Source organism: Lolium perenne, chromosome 6 (assembly GCF_019359855.2).
Source record: "Lolium perenne isolate Kyuss_39 chromosome 6, Kyuss_2.0, whole genome shotgun sequence".
Lineage (NCBI taxonomy): Eukaryota > Viridiplantae > Streptophyta > Magnoliopsida > Poales > Poaceae > Lolium > Lolium perenne.
This window is the reverse complement of record NC_067249.2, coordinates 220,470,086-220,496,031: the sequence shown is the minus strand read 5'-3', so window position 1 is coordinate 220,496,031 and position 25,946 is coordinate 220,470,086. Positions and strand designations below refer to the sequence as shown.

Below are 25,946 nucleotides of genomic sequence, written 5' to 3'. Positions count from 1 at the left end.
ACGGGCATGATCTCCATCATCGTCGGCGTAGCATCAAGGTCCATGGCGCCGTCTTCATGGTTGTTCACCTCATGTAGCAACTATTACAACTACTTTGAAAAACTACTCAACATGAAATTTAAAGACAACCATAAGGCTCCTGCCGGTTGCCACAATACAATAATGATCATCTCATACATATTCATCATCACATTATGGCCATAGCACATCACCAAACCCTGCAAAAACAAGTTAGACGTCTCTAATTTGGTTTGCATATTTTACGTGGTTTAGGGTTTTCGAGTGAGATCTAATCTACCTACGAACATGAACCACAACGGTGATACTAGTGTTGTCAATAGAAGAGTAAATTGAATCTTCACTATAGTAGGAGAGACAGACACCCGCAAAGCCTCTTATGCAATACAAGTTGCATGTCGAACGAGGAGCAAGTCTCATGAACGCGGTCATGTAAAGTTAGCCCGAGCCGCTTCATCCCACTATGCCACAAAGATGCAAAGTACTCAAACTAAAGACAACAAGAGCATCAACGCCCACAAAACCATTGTGTGCTACTCGTGCAACCATCTATGCATAGACACGGCTCTGATACCACTGTAGGGATTCGTTGCATAGAAAACAAAAAATTTCCTACCGCAAGAACGCAATCCAAGCCAAGATGCAATCTAGAAGATGGGAGCAACGAGGGGATGATCGAGACTAACCCTTGAAGATTTACAAAGCCTATAAGAGTAGGCTCTTATTGCTGCGGTAGACGATCACTTGCCGCTTGCAAAAGCGCGTAGAAGATCTTGATCACGGTGCCACGATCGGGCAGCACCTCCGTACTCGGTCACACGTTCGGTGTTGATGAAGACGACGTCCTTCTCCCCGTTCCAGCGGGCAGCGGAAGTAGTAGATCCTCCTCGGAATCCCGGCAGCACGACGGCGTGGTGGCGGTGGTGGTGGAGAACTCCGGCAGGGCTTCGCCTATGCGCTGCGAGAGTTTGTATGTGGAGGAGGGGAGGCTAGGGTTTGGGGAGAGGGGGCTATGGGCGCTGGCCTCAAGGGGGCAAGGGTGGTGCGGCCAAGCCATGGGCTGCCCCTCCCTCTCCTCCTCATTATATAGGTGGAACCCCAAGGGTTTGCCCAAAGTCTTCGAATAAGACCCCAACAGAAAAACTGCCTTATGGACGAAACCTAGAGGGACAGGGACTCTCCCCTTCCCCCTTTTCTTGGCCGGCCAAGGAGGTGGAGTCCACCATGGACTCCACCCTCCCACTTGGTTGGCTGGTTAGGGTTTGTGGAGTCCCTCCGGGACTCCTCCTTCCATAGTGATTTATTCCGGATAATTCTAGAAACCACCTTCCATAAATTCACCGGATCATTTCCAAACTTGGAAAGTGACTTCCTATATATGAATCTTATTCTCCGGACCATTTCGGAACTCCTCGTGATGTCCTGGATCCCATCCGAGACTCCAAACAAAACTTCGAACTCCATTCCATATTCCATATCTACTTAAACGACATCAAACCTTAAGTGTGTCACCCTACGGTTCGCGAACTATGTAGACATGGTTGAGAACTCTCTCCGACCAATAACCAATAGCGGGATCTGGAGATCCATAATGGCTCCCACATATTCAACGATGACATTAGTGATTGAATGAACCATTCACATACGATACCAATTCCCTTTGTCACGCGATATTTTACTTGTCCGAGGTTTGATCATCGGTATCACTCTATACCTTGTTCAACCTCGTCTCCTGACAAGTACTCTTTACTCGTACCGTGGTATGTGGTCTCTTATGAACTTATTCATATGCTTGCAAGACATTAGACGACATTCCACCGAGAGGGCCCAGAGTATATCTATCCGTCATCGGGATGGACAAATCCCACTGTTGATCCATATGCCTCAACTCATACTTTCCGGATACTTAATCCCACCTTTATAACCACCCATTTACGCAGTGGCATTTGATGTAATCAAAGTACCTTTCCGGTATAAGTGATTTACATGATCTCATGGTCATAAGGACTAGGTAACTATGTATCGAAAGCTTATAGCAAATAACTTAATGACGTGATCTTATGCTACGCTAAATTGGGTGTGTCCATTACATCATTCATATAATGACATAACCTTGTTATTAATAACATCCAATGTTCATGATCACGAAACCATGATCATCTATTAATCAACAAGCTAGTTATACAAGAGGCTTACTAGGGACTCCTTGTTGTTTACATAACACACATGTATTAATGTTTCGGTTAATACAATTATAGCATGGTATGTAAACATTATCATAAACACAAAGATATATAATAACTATTTATTATTGCCTCTTGGGCATATCTCCAACAGTAGTGGGAGGATATTTCCTTCACTGTGATGGGGATCAAGCTTTTAATGCCATAAAGAAATTGGTTGCATCATCTAGCTCCACTAATAATTATGATCCATCCCTTGTTAGCGTTTATAATAGATTGAACACTCTTGAGACACATGTATCTTGCTTGAAAGAAGGGTATGGTCGGATTCGTGAGCATTTTGATTATGTTCCAATAAACTCTGAACCATCAATGTGGGACCCCACTATTAAAGTTACTATTGATGGTAAAATTTTTGATGCTCGTTGTGATATTACGACTGAATTTTGCCTTATGCCTGAAAGTATTTATAAATCTTTGACACTCTGGGGACTTACTGAAGGAGGAGAAGGAATAACTCTCACTGATAACTCTGTTATAATTCCTAAGGGAATAGCTGAAGGAGTATTCACAACCCTTCTTGGAAAAACGGTATCCACTGATTATCTCGTTATTGAATGTGTAGGTACAGGACAAATCACACTTGGAAGATCCCTGCTGAAGCTCTTCGGAGTAACCATAGATGTGGAAAAAGGCACTCTAAAATCCTCCATACCTGGGTGCAATCATATATTCCCCAAACCAAAGAGTAAGAATAAGAGTAAGAAGGGTAGGCACAGAGCCTCTGGTAAGAATGCCAATGCTTCGTCTCTTGATAACACTTGATGCACACTTTCTGCGCCTAGCTGAAAGGCGTTAAAGAAAAGCGCTTATGGGAGACAACCCATGATTTTACTACAGTACTTTGTTTTATATTTGAGTCTTGGAAGTTGTTACTACTGTAGCAACCTCTCCTTATCTTAATTTTGTTGCATTGTTGTGCCAAGTAAAGTCTTTGATAGTAAGGTTCATACTAGATTTGGATTACTGCGCAGAAACAGATTTCTTGCTGTCACGAATTTGAGCAGTAGTCTCTGTAGGTAACTCAGAAAATTCTGCCAGTTTACGTGAGTGATCCTCACATATGTACGCAACTTTCATTCAATTTGAGAATTTTCATTTGAGCAAGTCTGTTGCACCTAAAAAATTCGTCTTTACGGACTGTTCTGTTTTGATAGATTCTGCTTTTTATTTTGCATTGCCTGTTTTGCTATGCTTGATGGATTTCTTTATTCCATTAACTTTCAGTAGCTTTGTGCAATGTCCAGAAGTGTTAAGAATGATTATGTCACCTCTGAACATGTGAATTTTGATTATGCACTAACCCTCTAATGAGTTGTTTTGAGTTTGGTGTGGAGGAAGTTTTCAAGGATCAAGAGAGGAGGATGATACAATATGATCAAGGAGAGTGAAAGCTCTAAGCTTGGGGATGCCCCGGTGGTTCATCCCTGCATATTTCAAGAAGACTCAAGCATCTAAGCTTGGGGATGCCCAAGGCATCCCCTTCTTCATCGACAACATTATCAGGTTCCTCTAATGAAACTATATTTTTATTCCATCACATCTTATGTGCTTTACTTGGAGCGTCTGTATGTTTTTGTTTTTGTTTTTGTTTTTGTTTGAATAAAATGGATCCTAGCATTCATTGTGTGGGAGAGAGACACGCTCCGCTGTTGCATATGGACAAATATGTCCTTAGCTTTACTCATAATTTTCATGGCGAAGGTTGAACTGCTTTGTTAAATTGTTATATGGTTGGAAACGGGAAATGCTACATGTGGTAAATGGTATAATATCTTGAATAATGTGATACTTGGCAATTGTTGTGCTCATGTTTAAGCTCTTGCATCATATACTTTGCACTTATTAGTGAAGAAATACATAGAGCTTGCTAAAATTTGGTTTGCATGATTGGTCTCTCTAAGGTCTAGATATTTTCTAGTAAGGGTCGAACAACAAGGAAGACGGTGTAGAGTTTTATAATGCTTGCAATATGTTTTTTATGTGAGTTTTGCTGTACCGGTTCGTACTTGTGTTTGTTTCAAATAACCTTGCTAGCCTAAGCCTTGTATTGAGAGGGAATACTTCTCATACATCCAAATCCTTGAGCCAAACACTATGCCATTTGTGTCCACCATACCTACCTACTACATGGTATTTCTCCGCCATTCCAAAGTAAATTGCTTGAGTGCTATCTTTAAACAATTAAAAAGTTATTACCTCTTATTTGTGTCAATGTTTTATAGCTCATGAGGAAGTATGTGGTGTTTATCTTTCAATCTTGTTGGGCAACTTTCACCAATGGACTAGTGGCTTCATCCGCTTATCCAATAATTTTGCAAAAAGAGCTGGCAATGGGATTCCCAGTCCCAAATTAATTAACCTTCATAATTTTACAAAAATAGACACTCCTCCATGGTATGTGATTGTTGGACGGCACCCGAGGATTCGGTTAGCCATGGCTTGAGAAAGCAAAGGTGGGGAGGAGTGTCATCTAAATAAAACTAAAATAAAAAGGCACTCCTTCATGGTATGAGATTGTTGGCAGGCACCCGAGGATTCGGTTAGCCATGGTTTGTGAAAGCAAGGTTGGAAGGAGTGCCACCCAAAAATAAAAATTTCATGGGAGCCGCTCTTTGAAAGTATGTCTGGCAAGGGGGTTAGAGTGCCCACTACCATTCGTTGACAACAACAAACACCTCTCAAAACTTTACTTTTTATGCTCTCTTTATGTTTTCAAAATAAAATCTCTAGCACAAATATAGCAATCAATGCTTCCCTCTGCGAAGGGCCATTCTTCTACTTTTATGTTGAGTCAATTTACCTATTTCCTTCTGTCTTAGAAGCAAACACTTGTGTTAACTGTGCATTGATTCCTACATACTTGCTTATTGCACTTATTATATTACTTTGCATTGACAACTATCCATGAGATATACATGTTACAAGTTGAAAGCAACCGCTGAAACTTAATCTTCCTTTGTGTTGCTTCAATGCCTTTATTTTGAATTTATTGCTTTATGAGTTAACTCTTATGCAAGACTTATTGATGCTTGTCTTGAAAGTACTATTCATGAAAAGTCTTTGCTATATGATTCAATTGTTTACTCATTGTATTTACCATTGCTCCGAATCGCTGCATTCATTACATGTGCTTACAATAGTATTGATCAAGATTATGATGGCATGTCACTTCAGAAATTATCTTTGTTATCGTTTACCTACTCGGGATGAGTAGGAACTAAGCTTGGAGATGCTGATACGTCTCCAACGTATCGATAATTTCTTATGTTCCATGCTTGTTTTATGATGATACACACATGTTTTATACATACTTTATGTCATATTTATGCATTTTCCGGCACTAACCTATTAACGAGATGCCGAAGAGCCAGTTGCTGTTTTCTGCTGTTTTTGGTTTCAGAAATCCTAGTAAGGAAATATTCTCGGAATTGGACGAAATCGACGCCCAGGGGCCTATTTTTCCACGAAGCTTCCAGAACACCGAAAGGGAAACGAAGTGGGGCGACGAGGCGCCGCCACACAAGGGCGGCGCGGCCCAAGGGGGCCCGCGCGGCCCTAGCGTGTGGCCCCCTCGTCAGCCCTCCGACTCCGCCCTTCCGCCTACTTAAAGTCTTTGTCGCGAATACCCCAGTACCGAGAGCCACGATACGGAAAACCTTCCAGAGACGCCGCTGCCGCCAATCCCATCTCGGGGGATTCAGGAGATCGCCTCCGGCACCCTGCTGGAGAGGGGAATCATCTCCCGAAGGACTCTTCACCGCCATGGTCGCCTCCGGAGTGATGTGTGAGTAGTTCACCCCTGGACTATGGGTCCATAGCAGTAGCTAGATGGTTGTCTTCTCCTCATGTGCTATCATTGTTCGATCTTGTGACCTGCCTAACATGATCAAGATCATCTATTTGTAATGCTACATGTTGCGTTTGTTGGGATCCGATGAATATGGAATACTATGCTATGTTGATTATCAATCTATCTATGTGTTGTTTATGATCTTGCATGCTCTTCGTTATTAGTAGAGGCTCTGGCCAATTAACCCTGCAATTAAGATACAAGAAGTCTCTTGTGTCCCCAACACACCTAATACACTTGTCAGATGTATTGGTGCACTAGTTCGGCGAAGAGATAGTGAAATACAAGTAATATGGATGATTGTAAGTAGTAATTGCAATCTGAAATAAAGATGGCAGCAAGCGAACATGTAACAAAACTTGTTGTAAACGGTGTTTCAATGCTTAGAAACAAGGCCTAGGGATCATACTTTCACTAGTGGACACTCTCAACAATGATCACATAACTGAATAACTTCTCTTCACTTGTGCTACTTTCTCACACTCTCTTGTTGGATAATAAACACCATTCATTGTGTAGGGCTATAAAAGCACACCTCAAGCCGGAGTAATCAAGCTCCACAACACCCGGAGTTCATATTAAAGTAACCTCTAGAGTGCATAATAGACCGTTGCAATTTAGACCGAGTACTAACATAGCATACACACTATCAACAATAGCTATGAAAGGGGGAATAGATCGCATCAATACTATCATAGTAATAGTTAACTTCATAATCTACAAGAGATTACAATCATAACCTACGCCAAGTACTACATGATGCACACACTGTCAACTTTACATCATGGAGGAGGAATAGACTACTTTAATAACATCACTAGAGTAGCACATAGATTAATAGTGATACAAAGCTCATGATCACATAAAGATCACACCATGGGAGAGAGAGATGAACCACATAGCTACCGGTAGAGCCCTCAGCCTCGGGGGAGAACTACTCCCTCCTCATCATGGGAGACAGCAACAACAATGAAGATGGCGGTGGTGTCGATGGAGATGACTCCGGGGGCAATTCCCCATCCCGGCGGCGTGCCGGAACAGAGACTTCTGTCCCCCGAAATGGAGTTTCGCGATGGCGGCGGCGCCCCTGGAGTCTTTCTGCAGTTTCGTCAATTGGTCTCGGGTTTTTAGGTCACGAGGGACTATATAGGCGAAGAGGCGGAGTCGGAGGAGCCAGGGGGCTCCCTCCCCACAGGCCGGCGCGGCCAGGGGGCCACCCGCACGGCCCTGTGGTCTGGGGGCCCTGGGCCTCCTCTCCGTCTCCTCTTCGGTGTTCTGGCCCGTCTCGGTGAAATAAGATGTTTGGCTTTTGTTTCGTCGAATTCCGAGAATATTGCCCGAACAGCCTTTCTGGAACCAAAACAGCAGAAAACAGGAACTGGCACTTCGGCATCTTGTTAATAGGTTAGTTCCGGAAAATGCATGAAATCATTATAAAGTGTGAGAAAAACATGTAGGTATTGTCATAAAACTAGCATGGAACATCAGAAATTATAGATACGTTGGATACGTATCAACGGGCTGACCATGAAGCTGGGACGCTCGATGCCACAACCGGTGGACCGGGCCAGATGCCGGCCAACCCGGCAACAGCACTCGACATGCCAGGCCCAATGTCGTGTTGCACAATTCTGATCAAATGACCATTTTTCTTCGAGAACTAAAAACTCTTCTCACGTAGTTCCCAAACTCCGATTGAGATGAAACCAATTTATTGGAAATATAACGATGAATAGAACCTATTTTATTGAAAATATGAAGAATCCTCATGGAATATTTTTACATGATTTTAGCCTCGCAATGTTATGAAACGGTAAAGATGTCCTAACTCAAAAAACGCAATAGAAGATGCATACAGATTCCGTTTTCGATGAACTTGGGCTTGTTGAAAAGCTAGCAACAAGCTCACGAACTTCACACAGAGAAACGCCAAGAAGCAACGAGAATATAGGGATGCAAATGATGAAAAGGATTGAGCTCCCTAAGACGAAGCGATCAAGTTACCCCACCGAAAGCCCTTCTTGATAGTGTGGCTATCTATCCTATAACCCTGTCTCTCAACAACCACCTTGAGACCGATAAAAGGAAAACCTACCATGGCCATACATTTTCCTTGCACATACCGCTTGATCTTGATGACAACGCTTCAAGCTCCACTCAAGCCGGAATGCCTCACTTGATCGTTGTTTCTTCGTGAAGACTCACAATTGTTCCTCCATACACCACTATGGGAAAGCTTCATTGAGCCACATCTTCACAAGTCCATTATCACCAAATGGACGGCAAGCTTCATGCATGATCTTCTCGATATGCACATCTTGAACTTTCCCTTCTCAAGCTTGATGACATCCATACTTGATGCCATCTTCACATGGGCTATATGAGATCATACTCTTGATGCATGCCCATGGCAAGATACCTAACCCACATAGACAACACAAATGGACATATATAGTGGGTTAGCTCAAGAAGCATAATTGACAAGACTTACCATCCACAAGATCACATGATCCAAAGTGACACAGTCTTTATGCTTCATGTGTTGACCAACTTGAATTCAATAATAACTCTTAGTTTTGATCAACCTTGTATCTTCTAATGCTCTATCAACATATCTTGAGGTACATAGAGAACTCTTCATTTGATTGCATGCTCTAAACCCTAGTCAACCACAGCTCAACTCATGAGGCTACCATGACACCGACTTAGAGCCATATCTAGAGTTCTTCTCTTAAAGTCAACCACTCAATATCTTGATGCCAATAACCAAGGTATATCTTTATCTTCATGGCATTCACACTTGAATTCAACACATGGACTACAAGAATTACCTACGGAATGTTCCTTCATATAAACACAATGAAAACATTGGTCCATAGAGAATTGTCATTAATTACGAAAAACACACTTAAGGGCAATATACCCTTACAACAACCTAGTCCATCTCAGCACAAACAAAGACCAAATCGACCTTATTTCTCCATTAAGTGTAGTTTTCACCTATGAGGGTTGGAACATCCTTGATGCAGCTCATCAAGTAGTACCCTCCTTCACTGGAGCTCAGCGAGCCCGACCCATTGGCTATGGTGGAGGGTGATGGCTTGTGCATGTGTGTGCGTGGGCAAGGCAGAGGCGGCGGTACGGTGGAGCTTCCCGTCGGCCTACGCTAACTCTAGATTGGTAGGGGATATTGGTGGGGTTGCGGCGCATGGTGAACCTCGTACCGTGTGCGTCCGCCACCCCATCTATTTATGTAGCGCGACGACATGGGTCCACCAACCAGAGTTCGGTTGGGCGCCCCCAATCAGGGTGTGGTCAAGGGGCACATCGAGCCGTTGGACTTTATCGTGTGGAGATCAATCTAAAAGGTACCCCTTTGGAGAAGAAGGGGGCTTATACCAAAAAAAACTAGCTGTTTGAGCATGTTCGTGAGATCTAGATTGGGTTCAAAATTTTGGGTGGTAACATGAGTAAGAGCATCTCCAGTCGCGTCCCCCAAACTGTTCCCCAAACGGTGCCGGATTGAGCGTTTGGGGGACGTGTTCCGTTCGTGCCGCGTTTGGGGGACGTCGCTCCCCAGCCGCGTCCCCCAAACGCCTCCCCCAAACATTAAAATACTCTATTTTTTTTGCATTTTTATTTCAATAAAGAGAAGAAACATTCCACAAACTAATACATAGTTGGGAACATGGTTTACACGAAGACATAGTTTGGAACATGGTTTTCCACAAACTAATACATAGTTTGAACCATGGTTGGCACAAATATAAAACATTGCAAAATAACTAAACATAACTAGGCCGGGCATCGAAGGTTTCGTGCCAGTCACCCAAACTGGAAAATCCAGCTGTTGACGGTGCCCCTGTTGGTTCTTCCGAGGAATAACAACCAGAAACCTCCATGAAAATATTTTCGCTGCGAAGAAACAACACTCATCAGTCGTCGTCCTCCTCGGAGCTGTCGCCGTGGTAGTGCCCGCGACAACGCGTCTCGTCGAACACCTTGACACTCATGTCCCTCTCGCCAAAGTAGGAGAACACGAGCACGAAGCCGGCTTCGAGGCGGTGGTAGCGCGCGAACTTCTCCCAGCCGATGTGGAGGTACATCTTGCCGCGCGCGTCGTAGATCACGTCCACGATCCACCGGCAGCAGCCGCAGGCAGCTTCCCGCAAATGAAGCGAGCCCGGGCGCCCGTCGCCGGCGACGAAGTCAGCGAAGGTGTCCGACAGCCTCTGGATGGCGTGTGGGTCGCCCTTGAGGAGACGACGAACTCGAACAGCACGGGCCCCTCCTCGTCCTGCATGTCCGACGATGAAGATGACGGCGTCGCAGGCGACAACAAGCGTCGCAGGCTAGGGTTGGGGAGAGATGCGCTAGGGTTTGTGTGTGAGAGGGACGATGAGAGGTGGCCCTTTTTATAGGCCGGAGGGAGGAGGGGGAGCGGTGGCGCTTATTAACGCCGGCACACAGAGCTAAGCGCGACGAGATGCTTCGCTGCGCCTATGCGGGAACTGCACCGTCGCTGCGTGCCAATACCTTCCCTCGCGAGGTAGGCGAGGGTTAGGTTAAAATTTAATGTGCCGCTGACGCGTCGGTCCCACCACTCCTCGCCTCGCTTTTCGGTGTGTTCGGCGTCCCCGGAGCGTCCCTTGTGTAGCGAGGATGGACTCGGTGCGCCGGACACCGTATCGGGCCACGCCGGACAAAAAGCGGCTTTGGGGAACGCCTCTAAGGACTTTCTTTTGTCCGGCGCACCCAAATCCCTTTAAGGTTGGTTTCGGGGACGCGACCGGAGATGCTCTAACTCAGATCATTCTGACCGGATCCGAGGTAGATTCCGAATAAGGTCTAGGAGCCCATGTATTTGTTAAGAGTCATTTCAGATATGTTAATCGTGATTTTTAGATTTTGCTCTCTTTGTTTGGGCGTATGGCGTGGTAAGGGTAGGTATAGTGACTTAAAGGGATGATGATAGTTGAGATTTAAAATAGCCAGATTCTAATACATCTTAATTTATTAATGGGTGTGATCGTTTCTCAGTCGAAGGAAAAATAACCAAATTCTTACTTCTCGCAACTCACAAGATCACAAAAAAGGACACGGGAAAAAAACCATCACTCCCGCTAACCACACGGTTTGATCGGTTTGGTATTGGCCTGGAAACAACACGCACCCACACGAAGACACTTGGTCAGATCGCCAATGGCTCGTGTCGAGCAAGTCTCCGGAGGAATCAACCAAGCCAGCTTTGCTAGCCTAGCTTGATACAGCGACGCATTCACATCGAGCCAGCTAACTTCGTCGCCATCGCCTGTTTAGACTACTCCACGAATCGGGGCTGTGCCACTGCTCTACTACTATACAAAACAGCCACAAACAGGAGCGGAGAAAATGACAAAATGAGAGCATCATCAACATTCGCGCTATATTTTGACGCGGGATGTATGTCGCTTCGACCGCACTGAAACGTTAAGCGCGCTGCGCTGAATTTTCTCTCACGGAAGCCCTAAACTAGAGCCCGTGCGCGGGCGCAAAAAAGCTTACTCCACCGGATGCTCTAATATACAGCGCGCAGCACCGTCGGAAACAACAATCACACACACAACTATGCATCCAACAAGGTCAAACAAGTTTCATAAATTCACAAATAAATGTACCATTTATTATTACAACACAAAAATATAACAAGTACATCAAATTGTCCACAACAAATACAACAATTTTACGGATCAACATACGACAATACAGTATAATTTTGAAACAATACAACATATATTTTTCAAACAATACAACAAGTATGCAACTATTATTGTCCATGCCAATTCCACAATTCTTCCATGAGATTCTTTTGGAGCTCATCATGTGTTTCGTTGGAGCGAATGGCATGGTACGAGGCAATGAACCGGACAATCCTATGTGCAGACCTTCTCACTTGCACGGAAAGCCCCATAAACTTGTAGTGGGTAGGATCCACCTTTTTTCCATAATCATCCTCTATAATCATGTTATAGATGATGACACAAGCGGTCATGATATACCAAAGGCACTCCTGGGCCCAAAATCTAGCCGCCCCCCTCACAATAGCAAATTGGGCTTGCAAAATCTCAAATGCTCTCTCTACATCTTTCCTAGCTGTCGCTTGTGCATTGTGAAATTAGTTTTGTTTCTTACCTCGTGGTTGAATAACCGGCTTCACAAATGTTTGCCACCTTGGATATATGCCGTCGGTAAGGAAGTAGCCATAGTTGTACTTGTGGCCATTTGGTTCAAACTCCACCAATTAACCTTCCCGCATTGCAAGTCTTCTCATTAAAGGTGACCGTTGAAGAACATTGATGTCATTGCAAAACCCGGGCATTCCAAAAAATGCATGTCATATCCAAGTCTCATGATTGATGACCACTTCAAGGACTATAGTGGCATCCTTCTTGTACCCTTTGAATTTACCATGCCATACCGCTGGATAATTCTTCCAACTCCAATGCATACAAGCAATTGAGCCAAGCATACCTGGAAATCCCCGGTCGGCGTTGAACTCCAAAAGTCTTGCCGTGTCTTGAGCATTGGGGGCTCTCAAGTATGTGGATCCAAAAACATTCGCAATTGCCATGACAAAGCGCTTCACACATAAGATAGAAGTGCTCTCTCCCATGGCCAAATGATCATCGACTAGATCCGCCGGTATACCGTATGCCAGCATACGCAAGGCGACGGTCACCTTCTGATATGTGGTTGTGACCAAGTTCTCCGGCGGCATTTCTCCATTGCTCAAAGAATCGATCATACTTGATCACCTCCGCTGCGATGTGCTTGAACAAGTCGATGCTCATCCGAAAACGCCACCAAAAATAGCTTTCGGGAAATATCGGATTCTCGTTGAAATACGACCGCGTCAACTTCTCGTGCCCTTCAATCCTTTCTCTTCACAACTTCTGTCTACCGAACACCGATCCACCTATTTTTGACTTCTTGACGGCGCGGTATGCTAATAGTATGGATATATTCTCTTCTACCTCTACGTCGTACTCGTCATCCGATGAATCGTATGATGAACTCTACAAATATACATATGAAATGACTTCACTACAACTAGCTAGTAGCAAAAAAAATCGACAAAATGATGGCGGCCGACGGAGGCGCATACCTTGCGAGCAAACCGGCGAGCATCTTGGATGCGCCATGTTGGAAGTAGGCCCGACGACAACGACATGGACGCCGCTCGAGCGCGGCGCTACAAAGAGGAGGAGGCCCGGGGGAGGCGAGGAGGAAGCGCCGGCCTTGTGCCGTCGGTGGCGGCGGCGGCTCGGTATAGCGCGGCGGAGCGGCCGAAACTGCCGGGAGGAGGGGAGGGCGAGACGGATCTACGACGCGGCGGCGAGCTAGAGCAGGGCCAACGGCGTAATCGACTGGCGCCTACGGAATCGTGCGGTGGCGACGCTGGTGGGGAAATGGAGGAGGGCGCGGGGTGAATTTCTAGCCGTTGTATATATGCGCGCGTCCGAACAGATGTCGCGCGCTGCAGCCCACATGTCACATATGCTACAACGGATAGTGCAAAAAGTCACGCGCACCAATTTTTTTGCATCACCACCTCGGGCCTGCTGGAGGACCGATTTCGTCTCTGCACACTACATACTGACGGTTTTTCTAGCGCGGGTGCGGGATAGCGCGTCTATTGGAGATGGTGTGACGCACACTTCCTGGGAGTCCTACGCATCGACCACGTGGTGGCATACGTGGTTAGCAACTAAAACTATATATACAATCAGGTCCCGCGCGCCGAAAACTTGAACTCTCATAGTGCCTGTATCACACCATTACCAGCAGAGACCAATTGCTGTAGGGCATTATGATCTCGGGCTCGGCCGTGTACCAGGTCCTCGAGGCCATGGCGCCGCTCTACACGGCGGCGGCCCTGGGGTACGTGTCGGTGCGGTGGCTCAAGGCCTTCTCCGACGAGCAGTGCGCGGGGATCAACCACTTTGTCGCGCTCTATGCCGTGCCCGTGCTCATCTTCCACATGGTCTCCACCAACGACCTCTACGCCATGAGCGGCCGCCTCATCGCCGCCGACACCCTGCAGAAGCTGGCCATCCTGCTCGGCCTCGTGGCCCCGATCCTGTGGGCGCGCTCGCGCCGCCACCGAGACGATGACGGGACCAAGGCAGCTCCCTCGCTGCAGCTGGAGTGGGTGGTCACCGCCTTCTCCGTCGCCTCGCTGCCCAACACCATCATCATGGGCGTGCCGCTCCTCAGGGGCATGTACGGCGAGGTCTCCACCACCCTCCTCAAGCCCATCGTCGTGATGCAGTTCTGTTTCTGGTACAATGTCATTATCTTCCTCTACGAATACATGGAGGCCATGCGCGCAGCCGCCACGGTGACCAAGGAGATCATCAGCCCTCCTGGATCGCCAGAGAAAGGTGACCCCATGAGGGTGGTGATCATTGAGACCACGGATGTCACGGTCGCTTCCCTGGCGCAAGGTAGCATCGTTGTCCAGACGAATACGACGTCAGTCGGCAAGGACAAGGAGGCAGGTACCTTTGGAGACGTCGCCAAGGCGCCGTCGGTGAAGCATGTCTTGTGGATGGCAGTGAAGAAGATTCTGAGGATTCCAAATACATACGCCAGCATCCTTGGCCTCATCTGGTCTCTGGTTGCCTTCAAGTACGTCCATTTCATTCATGTTCCACACAACATCCAGTGCGTGATTCCACACCTGCATATTCAAATTGCACACATAAATCATATTAACATCTGTCATGCACTATTTCCAATTTTGCAGGTGTGGAATCAAGATGCCAAAAGTTATCGACGACTCCCTCTTCACAATATACAGCACAGCTGTTGGCCTCAGCATGTTCTCTTCAGGTCTGTCTATACTCGATCGCTTAGATTAATCTTGACTTCCAATGCGAGATGTTTTCAGAAATTAACCAGCTGCTTAATCTAGCTAGATATTCCCTCCTTCATGTTTCAGGGACGTTCATTGCCCGACAGTCACGGTTCATTCCGTGCGGCTACACCATCGCCTCAATGTCGATGCTCCTCAAGTTTCTCATAGGCCCGGTGGTGATGTTGATCGCCTCCCTCGTCGTCGGCATGCACGGCACCATGCTGCACATGGCCGTTGTACAGGTAAGCACAAAAAATTCTCTTTTCTTAGTTATTGACATCGGCAGCAACTCTCTTAAAAGAGATGTCCAGCAATAACAGTCATTGCAGTTGCGGATCACACAGAAAATGCATACTGAAGGATGATAATCATGTTTGTAATCTACAAGTGATCCATTAGAAAAGAAAAGTAAGCTACTTCCTGCTACAGCTTGGCGCAACCATCCGATGTATATCTGTTTTGCTAGGATCATAATGTTGGCACGCAACGTTTATCTTTTGCTTTCAGTCTGCTTTGCTTGTAGTAGCGCGCGCTCTCTAAGAGCTTGCTGCATGCGCTTTCAAATCATGAGAATAGACGTTGGAAACAGAGAGCAAACAAATTCAACACTAAGCAGAAGCTCTATGTTTGCTTACGGAATAAAGGATGCATGCTGAAATCAATCTCATATTTATCTAATACAACTTACATGCGTGCATGCAGGCGGCTTTACCCCTGGCCGTGACTTCGTTTGTGTACGCTGAAGAGTACAAGGTCCACGCCGACATCATGAGCACAGGGTATTTTTCATTGCTGAATATTCTTGCTTTGAGATAATTCACTTAGTTCTGTGAATGCCCACCTGATTATTGGATGTTTTCAGGGTTATTTTTGGGATATTCATCTCACTTCCTGTCACCATCGTGTACTACATTCTATTGGGATCATGGTGGAACTAACAAGGCTAGGCAAAGGCTGAAACTGCATGGGCATACGTATAGAGGACAATCCAAGAACAAGAAGGATGGTGTTAGGACTAGTAGTGCTATGGAGTAGTAGTATGTTGGTAGGTAAGGGCATATTAGGTATTGCACCTAAGTAGGTATCTAGTAGTTGGTTTGGTCTATATAAGCTACTATTGTATCCTGTGATCCAATCAAGAAATATAAACCCTAATTTTATTCTTATTTTCTGCAATTTATTGGAAAAACCAAAACTGATCATGGGTGCATATGCACACGGTATGTAAAAACATATTTCAAAAACAAAAAAATTAGGAATTTTTTTAGCATGTAGAGGGACATATTCTATGTGTACACGTAAAGTTTCACGTAAAACCGACATTTTTTGTACCCTATGTAAAAAAGACAAACAATGCCTCGAGAGAAATAGACTATTTTAACAACAAAAAATTGTCTTTTTAGTACATGGGAACAAAACATATCGATTTTTGCTGAAACAACTTTGTCAACATGTAACATGTCAAGCTATACATGAGACATTTTTATTTGTATTTTTTGATATTTGAAAATATGTTTAATATGCATTTCAAATAAAGGGTGCATATGCACCCGGGTGCACAAACACCTTGTCCGCAATTTATCTGTTATTTAGTTCTTACAGTTTGCCCTTTTTTCTACCCAAAATCCTCTTCTTCATCCTGACAAAGTGGTATCAGAGCGAGCGATTCTTCGTCCAAAAATTCTCCCTAGCGGCTTCTTCTTCTTCTCCCTTCTTGCGATTCGATTCGCGGTACCCACCCTCCCTTGCCCAAATCAGCTCTGGATTCGCAGCTCCTCTCTTCGTTCTTAGGGCATGTGCAATGGTTCATAGGATTGTCTTATCTTAATCCTGCCACGAAATATAGATATAATAACATGATATACAATGGGTTGTTTTTTAGTCTTATCTTTAGTCACGAGACATCCTAAATTTGTGGTGAGAGAGATTGTGCTAAGAGATCATCTCTTATCTAAGAGAAGGCAAAATCTTTTTTTATGTTTCTCTTTCCTCCACCTCAGCATTTATCCTACGTGGCACTGCTAAGATATCATCATTGTACATGCCCTTACCACAAAACCCACACTCCCTTCCCAAATTAACCACCATCTTCCCCGATTCGCATCCATGGTGAGCTCACCCCCGACCTACCCTTCTTCTTCCCTGCCACCCCCTTTTGGCTTAGGAGCACCCGCGACCGGCTACTTTACGGTTCCTGCATAAGACAATTGCGACGCCAGCTACACCACCACCTCCCCAACACCTTCATATGGCTTCTCCCCTTTACAGCAGCCACCAACCCCAACCTCAACCCTTATCCCCACCAACGTTGAGCCAATTTGGCCACAGCCTCCTCCGGAACCGACTGCTCCCAACCCAACCTCCACGCCCACGCATTGCTGGTCAAGCTCAACAACCATGTCGGTGCCACCTCCTCATCCGGCGACCAGAAGACAGATGCTTTCCAGCGCCGCACCATCGAGTTCGTCCTTGGCTTATTCCCCTAGGCCGCCAACCATAGGAGCTCCGGCCATCTCAGCGAGGCCTGCCATGCCCAAGCCCGACAATGGAGACGACCCTGCCTCCCCAAACATCACCAACAGGATGTAGCCAGACCTCGTGTCCGCGGGCCTCAACTGTTAGATCCCTGGGATCACTAGTCTAGATCTTTCCGAGTAGTACTTTGAGATTACAGAGATGTGTACCTTCTCCTTTAATGGAGGACGATCCTCCCGACGTCCACCTGGTGATGGTGGCGGCGAAGCTTCCCGTCGGCACTGTGCAGACCTAGATCGGTAGGTGTGTAGGTGGGGAGAGTGGCACTCCGGTCAACCTCGTCATCTGTGCCACCGCCCCCACCACTCTATATATAGCACAAGCGACATGGGCCCACCAACCAGAGATGTGGTTGGGCGCCCCCGATCAGGGCGCGGACGAGGTCAAAGGGTCGTGCTCGATCCGTTGGGTTCGACCACGTTGGAGATCATCCTAACATTCTCCCCCTTGATCTCAACTTTTATTTTAACTTTATACTTTTACTTTATTCGTTTCATTTTGGATCAGTCCATACGGCATGTTTCATCGTCACAACTCTATTGCCGATGGAATCAGACAGCCACAATGCACTTCTCTGTTTCAAATTCTTTTACTTTTGAGCCTCTTATGATCCAGGATAGGTAAGACTTTCCCTTAAAACCCATGCCGGCTACGTGCTCCTTGAACACGCTAGGTGGTAAGCCTTTCGTTAGCGGATCCGCAAGCATATCTTTTGTCCTTATATGCTCGAGACTTATTGTTTGATCCTGGACCTTGTGTTTCACAACATAATACTTAACCTCAATCGGTTTCGTAGCATTACTCGACTTGTTGTTGTGAGCATAAAATACTGCAGGCTCATTGTCGTAGTACATCTTTAGTGGTTTATTAATACAATCTACCACTTTCAAGTCGGGTATAATTTTTTTTAACCATAATGCCTGCCCCGTGGCTTCATAACATGCTATAAATTCTGCATACATCGTGGATGATGCAACTATCGTCTGTTTGGAGCTTCTCCACGAAATAACTCCCCCTGCGAGGGTAAATACATATCCAGATGTGGATTTTCTATCATCTTTATCCCCCGCAAAATCTGCGTATGGGTACTCTCTTATTTCTAGGGAATCAGATCTTCTGTATGTTAGCATGTAGTTCTTTCTGCCTTTTACATAACGCAATGCCTTCTTTACCATTTTCCAGTGTTCAAAACCTGGATTTTCTTGATATCTACCGAGTACTCCGGTGATAAATGCTAAGTCAGGGCGAGTCCACACTTGTGCATACTGTAGGCTTCCAATAGCCGAAGCATATGGAACCGCTTTCATTTGATCGAGCTTGATTGATTTTGGGGACTTTGATGTTTCCCAAAATTGTCGCCCTTGACTATAGGGGCAGGTGTGGCACTGCACTTATGCATATTATACATACTTAGAATCTTTTGTGAATAAGCCTTTTGCGATAGTCCTAATACTCCATTGTTCCTGTCTCGGTGAATTTCTATGCCCAAAACATATGACGCTTCACCAAGATCTTTCATATAAAAATTTGAGGACAAGAACTTTTTTGTCTCTTGCAGTAGACTAACATCACTGCTGGCAGCATATCATCCACATACAAGATTAGGAAAATATATTTCCCACTTTTAAACTTTGAATAAACGCAATTGTCCTTAATATTTTTTTTTTAAATCCAAATCTCTTAATTGTCTCATTGAAGTTTAGATACCACTGTCTGGAGGCTTGCTTTAATCCATAAATAGATTTCTTTAGGCGGCATCCCATTTCTTCCTTGCCTTCCATGATGAAACCCTTGGGTTGTTTCATGTAGACATTTTCTTCTAAATCCCCGTTTAGAAATGCCGTCTTTACATCCATTTGATGCAACTCTAAATCAAAATGTGCAACTAGTGCCATGATGATTCTGAAGGAATCCTTACATGAGACCGGAGAAAATGTCTCATTGTAATCTATCCCTTCTCTTTGTGTAAATCCTTTTGCCACAAGTCGTGCTTTGTAATTTTCAGGAGGTGGCTGTTGTTGCTCCCTTTCATGCTCAACAAATGGTTCATTCGACTCCTGACGGACAGGTTCCGAATTTTCACTCATCGTTGTCATGGGTGGAGTCACAACAGGCACTTGCACCACAATCGCAGGGATCGTCGGTACATGTGCACATGGTAGCGCAAAAAATGGCTCCTGAGTCATCGGATTATGTGCATGCACCCTCTTCTCCTCAAGATCAATTTTCGGAGCTACCATGCCCCCCCTCATCATTTCGTCCTCTAAGAAGCATATCTCGTTTCCACAAACTTTGTGTATTTCAGAAACGATAACCTTTTGACTTTTCAGGATAGCCAATAAAATGGCAGCTGATTGTTTTGGTATCTAACTTTGCGATATTTGGATTGAATACTTTGGCCTAAGCAGGGCTCCCCGACACTTTCAAGTGGTTTAGAGAAGGCACTCTCCCTGTCCATAGCTAGCTCATATGGCGTTTGGGCACCGATTTGCTTGGTACTCTGTTTAGAATGTGAATAGCGGTTTTTAACGCCTCAACCCACAATCCCAATGGTAGAGTGGAATAGCTCATCATACTGCGCACCATATCCATAAGGGTACGGTTGCGTCTTTGAACTACCCCATTCTACTGAGGTTCGCCCGGCATCGAGTACTGGGCGACTATTCCAGTCTCCTGTAGGAATCTTGCAAAAGGTCCAGGGACTTGGCCATATGGAGTATGTCGACCATAGTACTCCCCTCCACGATCAGACCTGACTATCTTTATTCTTTTATCATGCTAATTTTTAACTTCAGCTTTGAATATTTTGAATTTATCCAACGCTTCTGTTCTTTCTTTTATTGGATAAATATAACCATATCGGGAGTAATCCACGCTTTTCACAGGAAATGGTCCACATATATCGGTGTGAATTATTTCTAGTGTTGCTGTGCATCGATTTGCACCCTTTTTAATTTGATTTACAAATTTTCCTTTGATGCGCTGTTCTATGTCTGAGAATTCTAATGGAGGAAGAATATCATTTTTAACGAGTCTTTCTATTCCCCCCCTCGAAATATGGCCTAAGCGACAACGCCTTAATTTCGATGATTCATCAGTTCTTTTTCTTTTCTTTTGTTCTTTGTCCGACGCGGACAACATTCTTTCACTCACATTACACACAGACAACACCCACATAAGCATTATTACAACATATGACACACCTGCCATGTCCTTCCTGTCCATGTGTACTTTCTGTCACCAGTTGCTTCAACAACTGGGTCGCACATATCTTTGAAGAACCAGTGAATTGACTCTTTATTCTTTGAAGATACTCCCTTACGGAAGTACACTCTGCAATTGAGCTCACAATATCGTTCTCAATTGTATTCTTTATAAAAGGCACTTAGCCACTTTTTATTCTGCCATGCAGCATTACCTTTTTGGTCTGACTGGCTGGGGGAACCCAGTCCACCTCAGCACAAATCGACCTTCTTTCTCCATTCAGTGTAGTTTTCACCTCTGAGGGTTGGAACATCCTTGATGCAGCTCATCCAGTAGTACCCACCTTTAAACCACAATGAAATAAGATCATAACAACAATTGCATGCAATAATCCAACGTTGGTCAAAATTAGGACATACAACTGTTTGTGCAATTATATCTATATCACCGTTGGACAGAAATAGAGATAAATGCGCCTCTTATTGCAACAAATCATGATCATGTCATTAATAACGTTGGTCAAAAAATAACAGAACCATAATTGTCACAATAATCACTTTAATCATCTCTTTAAAATTTTAACTGTCACTTTTGCCCATATAATTACAACAAAGCATGATCATGCCATTAATAACGTTGGTCATTTTGACATGATCATAATTGTTTCAACAATCACTTTTAATCAACCCTTTAAATTTTGATCATCACTTTCGCATTTTTCAAATTTAAAATGCATGTTTAAGTATTTGCAGCGGAAACTTTGAATTCATTAAACTTTAAAACTTTCAGAAGCATCTCTGTTACTTTTTAATTTCCTAAAACAAATATCTCGTTGGTTCAATTTGCTCAGGAAAAATCTTGACAAAAATGCTTCTTTTACTATTGCAGCGAAAACCTTTACTTTAAACTATTAACTTTTGAACTTTCCAGAGGCATATCTTTCACTTTTAATTCCTAAACAAATATCAAGTTGGTCCTATTTATTCAGAAAAAACTAGACAAAATTTGTCCAAAATTTTGACCCAAAACTGCCTAAAATTGCCTCTATAAATAATAAAACAGTAAAGAAACAGTAAAACTGTCGCGGCCCGCACGCGCCGAGCGACGCGCAGCAACACGCCGCCCATGCGGCTGGTAGACGCGGCCCGCACGCGGTGAGGCCTGCTAACGCGGCCTGCTGCCGCGGCCTTCCAACGGCCCGCACGCGGCCCGACCACGGTGTCCACGCGGCAAGCCTTTCTGGCCGTCGGATCGCATCCGCCGGCGGCCCTTCACTTTCGAGGTATAAAGGTGAAGGCTGAACCGCCGCCCGCATGAACCCTAACCCTAGCCGCATAAGCCCCCGAACCCTATCTCTCTTCTCTTCAGATCCGGTGGCGGCGCGGAGGCTTCACCTCCCGCGCGCGCAGCTCCGGTTCTGTGCAGCAGCCGGCGACAACCGGCGGCGGTAGCAGCCCGGGCCTGCCATGCCTCGCTCGCTCTGCCGGTGATGGCGGCAACAGCCACGCGCTGCACGCTCCACTCCTGTGCAGCAGCCGGTGATGGACGACGGCGGCAGCAGCCGACGCCTCTTTGTACGGTGGGGAAACGACGGTGACGCACGTTCCTCCCCTTTTCTTTCTCTTCCACCACAAGGAGACCTGAAGGCCAACGGCAGAGAAGAGGACGCGGCGGCGCCCCCTGCCCCTCTTGCTGGTGGCGCGTGCACTCGAGGGTGGGCGCGTTGCAGTCAAGCGGCGCAGAGGCGGCGCTGAACTTTGCCGTCGAGCAACAACGCTCGCAGTACGGTTCACTGTAAATTTCTTTGCCCCGTCTCGCACAGCCGCAGCAGCAGCAAGTGGAGAGGAGTTGTTCTTCTTCCAGGTGCCTCGGCTTGCCGATGCGCACCTGGATCGAGAGGAACGGCGCGGCCCTGCGGCGGCGCATTCTTTGCCGGCGAGCCCGAGGGCCTCGGCCGCTTGGAAAACTTTTCTTTGTCCTTTACGAACTAGGGTTTCGAGGATTAATCTAGGGTTTCCACTTTGCTGTTTCGATTTCTTTTCTACCGAAAAATAATCTAGGACTAGATGCTCTGATACCAACGTTAGATCCATGGGATCACTAGTCTAGATCTTTCCGAGTAGTACTTTGAGATTATAGAGATGTGTACCTTCTCCTTTACTGGAGGACGATCCTCCCGACGTCCACCTGGGTGATGGTGGCGATGGCGATTGCGTGAGGTCTAGCAAGAGGTGGCGGCGGAGCTTCCCGTCGGCACTGTGCAGACCTAGATCGGTAGGTGTGTAGGTGGGGCGAGTGGCACTCCGGTCAACCTCGTCATCTGTGCCACTGCCCCCACCACTCTATATATAGCACATGCGACAGGGGACCACCAACCAGAGATGTGGTTGGGCGCCCCCGATCAGGGCGCGGACGAGGTCAAACGGTCGTGCTCGATCCGTTGGGTTCGACCATGTTGGAGATCATCCTAACATCAACGACTTCGCGTTGCAGCTCAAGCTCGCTCAGCAGTCACTCCTCGACATGAGGGGCGATTGGATGAGTACAGGCTCAATCAAAGAGTTCATTTGCATCACTGAAACGTGGTATCTCCAAACTAGTAGACATGGTACCCACGTCCAAGTCGAGCACCACAACTGCCCCGGCACCATCTGTAGGCTTCACACAATCATCAGCAAGCATACTAATGAAGAAGATAAAGTGAAAACTTTCAGCCTCTCAAGTGTTTCATCAAGACAACATTTTGTGCTGAAAAACCCACTGTTGGTTCTGTTGGTATATTCAGTTTGAAAAATGATGCAAGGGAATGCAATTGTATGGTACTAAAGGCCTCAAATTCAGTTGCCACAATGTCTAATCAACTCAGTATTGAGCATTGTAAGAGAGAATCGAGACTTTTATGGGATCCAGGAGCTACCAAATTACCTATCATGTTCATGACTGTTGCTGGTGCTAAACAGTGTGTAGATGTCTACAAGTCTGCAATGGTACAGATACTAGATGTGCAGATTGGTGCAAGGACACTCATTTTTGAATCTGCTATGATGTGTTCCTATGCTTTTGGTCTAGGATGGACAGAAGTAAACGGACATCAGCTAGGAGACCTGTCGTTGAAGGTGTTGGTAACTCATTAGAGTGGAAAAGAATGGGATCCAAGAGACAGAACAGTTTTGAGTTAAGCACTGAACAGAGCTATGGTCGTTGTTCTTCAAACCTCAATACTGCCATCAAGTGGAATTTTTACACCTCCTTATATGCTTACAGTGAAAACCCAGTTTAGAGAATTTCAGTTCTTATGGGATCCAGGCATTTTGAACCAAATGGATATGATGCTAGTACTCTCTGCAAGTTACAGGGAAGTTACAGACGATTGCCTTGCTAACCAGGAGCTCATGGCAAATGCTTCTTGTAATGTGACAGCTTACATGGCACCGTGCAATAACTGGGACTTTATTCCTACTACTGAACAATACCAATTACACATGGGACCCTGGTGTTCTGAAAATCAAAGATACGATGCTAGATAAATGTGCAGTGCCACATCAAGTTCAGTTCATCCAGCATACAACTGAACTGTTAATTCTTACTTCGGAAGACTGGATCCAGTATTATGCTCCAAATGGCATCCACTTTGTACTGCATGGTACATCCTTTGTGCTGCTGAGGACTACACATTCATCTCTAGATAATTACTTCCGTTCCTTCCATTGCCAAGCTGAATATTGCCAGATGAGATATGTGTAGGAGTTCTCAATCAGACCAGCAAATAGATTAATATGGGATCCTGGAGTTACTGTACTTATGCTCTCATATACTGCAACCTATTCCATTCTCACACATTTCAGTACAAGCAAATGGAAGTCACTCTGGATTGAAGGTAACATCTCTATGTTCAGCGATATGGACTATCGTGCCGCCTTTCAATAAACCAATCAACCAAGTGCTTATCAATCCTTACCCATGTATCTTAATTTGTGGGAAAGTGATGTCTACTTCATTACATATCTACCTCCTTGAAAAGACTGAATTGATTCTGGAGGATGATTTCAATTTCCCTTGACGGACAAGGCTATGCCCTGCATATTGCTAGATTTTCCAGAAATGCAAACAGTTCTTAGCTTTATTGGCAACAAGACATCAAGTTCTGTAGTGTTGCATTTTGGCTGATCAATTTTCAAGGATAAAAGTTTCTGAAGAAACTTGTTCCATTGCTGAGCAATGGTCTCAAGGGGGGAGTAATGTCAGGGACTAGTAGTATGTTGGTAGGTAAGGGCATATTAGGTATTGCACCTAAGTAGGTATCTAGTAGTTGGTTTGATCATAAGCTACCATTGTATCCTGTGGTCCAATCAAGAAATATGAACCCTAATTTATTCTTTATTTTCTGCAATTTATCTGTTATTTACAGTTTACCTTTTTTCTACCGATTTCCCCCCAAAATCCTGTTCTTCGTGATCCTATTCGGTCAGAGATCCATGGGGATCCTGACAGATGGCTGGATAGATCTAACAGTATGCAAAAAAAATTAAGAATGTGATAGTAATGTTGTATAGGAAATAGTACTATACATGCAGGAAACTGAAACCGGTGCTTGAGCTTGCCTGCTGCCGAAATCACTGCCGAACAGAAGAACCGAGTCTTCTCATCTCACAATTTATGATATATAGATTTATGTGTCCATGAGTCTTCGAAACTTCACAGGCTCAGATGCAACTTTGGTCCCGTGATCCTTTCCTTGATATTTCCTCTGATAAAACCATTCTCTTTCTGCGGTTTGCTGCTCAGAAGAATATTGTACAGAGAAATCACACAGGTTACTTTAAGTCTTTAATACACTTCCCTCCGACATCAATGAAAAAATATAGAGAAAGGTTTTCAAAAATGCCCAAATAACTATTCTTACAGATGGCCCTGATTCTAACTGGCTACTTGTCCAGGCCTTATCTCTATACCCAAGAGTTCTCTACAGATAATCTAATCAGGATTGGTGCCACTTCAATATACTCCATATCTAACTATTTGTTAATATCATCAGAGAATATTGGAATTAATATACTGTTATGCTTATGCATATGGTAGTGTTGACACTAGTTTTCCAGCCACCGCCTTCTCACATTCTACCCATGGCAGCTTGCGTACTTACATGTGGGAGCAAGACAAGTATGAATAAGTACCATGCAATCAATAGAGTTCT

At 45.1% G+C, this 25,946-nt stretch overlaps 1 protein-coding gene across 1 annotated transcript; it reads left to right on the top strand.

Annotated features, from left to right (window-relative positions):
- Positions 1-13,892: 13,892 nt before the first annotated feature.
- LOC127306149 (probable auxin efflux carrier component 9) lies at positions 13,893-16,179 on the top strand. Its single transcript, XM_051336761.2, has 5 exons — positions 13,893-14,784; positions 14,903-14,988; positions 15,098-15,255; positions 15,716-15,792; positions 15,876-16,179. The coding sequence occupies exons 1-5, from the start codon at positions 13,964-13,966 to the stop codon at positions 15,949-15,951; spliced, it is 1,218 nt and encodes a 405-aa protein (XP_051192721.1). The 5' UTR covers positions 13,893-13,963; the 3' UTR covers positions 15,952-16,179.
- Positions 16,180-25,946: the final 9,767 nt, after the last annotated feature.

What these genes read in the sequence shown, in the direction of transcription:
- LOC127306149 (XM_051336761.2), top strand. Translation starts at nt 13,964, where the DNA reads ATGATCTCGGGCTCGGCCGTGTACCAGGTCCTCGAGGCCATGGCGCCG. An exon ending in TGGTCTCTGGTTGCCTTCAA is followed by an intron (nt 14,785 to 14,902) that starts GTACGTCCATTT and finishes CCAATTTTGCAG; the next exon opens with GTGTGGAATCAAGATGCCAA. An exon ending in TGCACATGGCCGTTGTACAG is followed by an intron (nt 15,256 to 15,715) that starts GTAAGCACAAAA and finishes GCGTGCATGCAG; the next exon opens with GCGGCTTTACCCCTGGCCGT.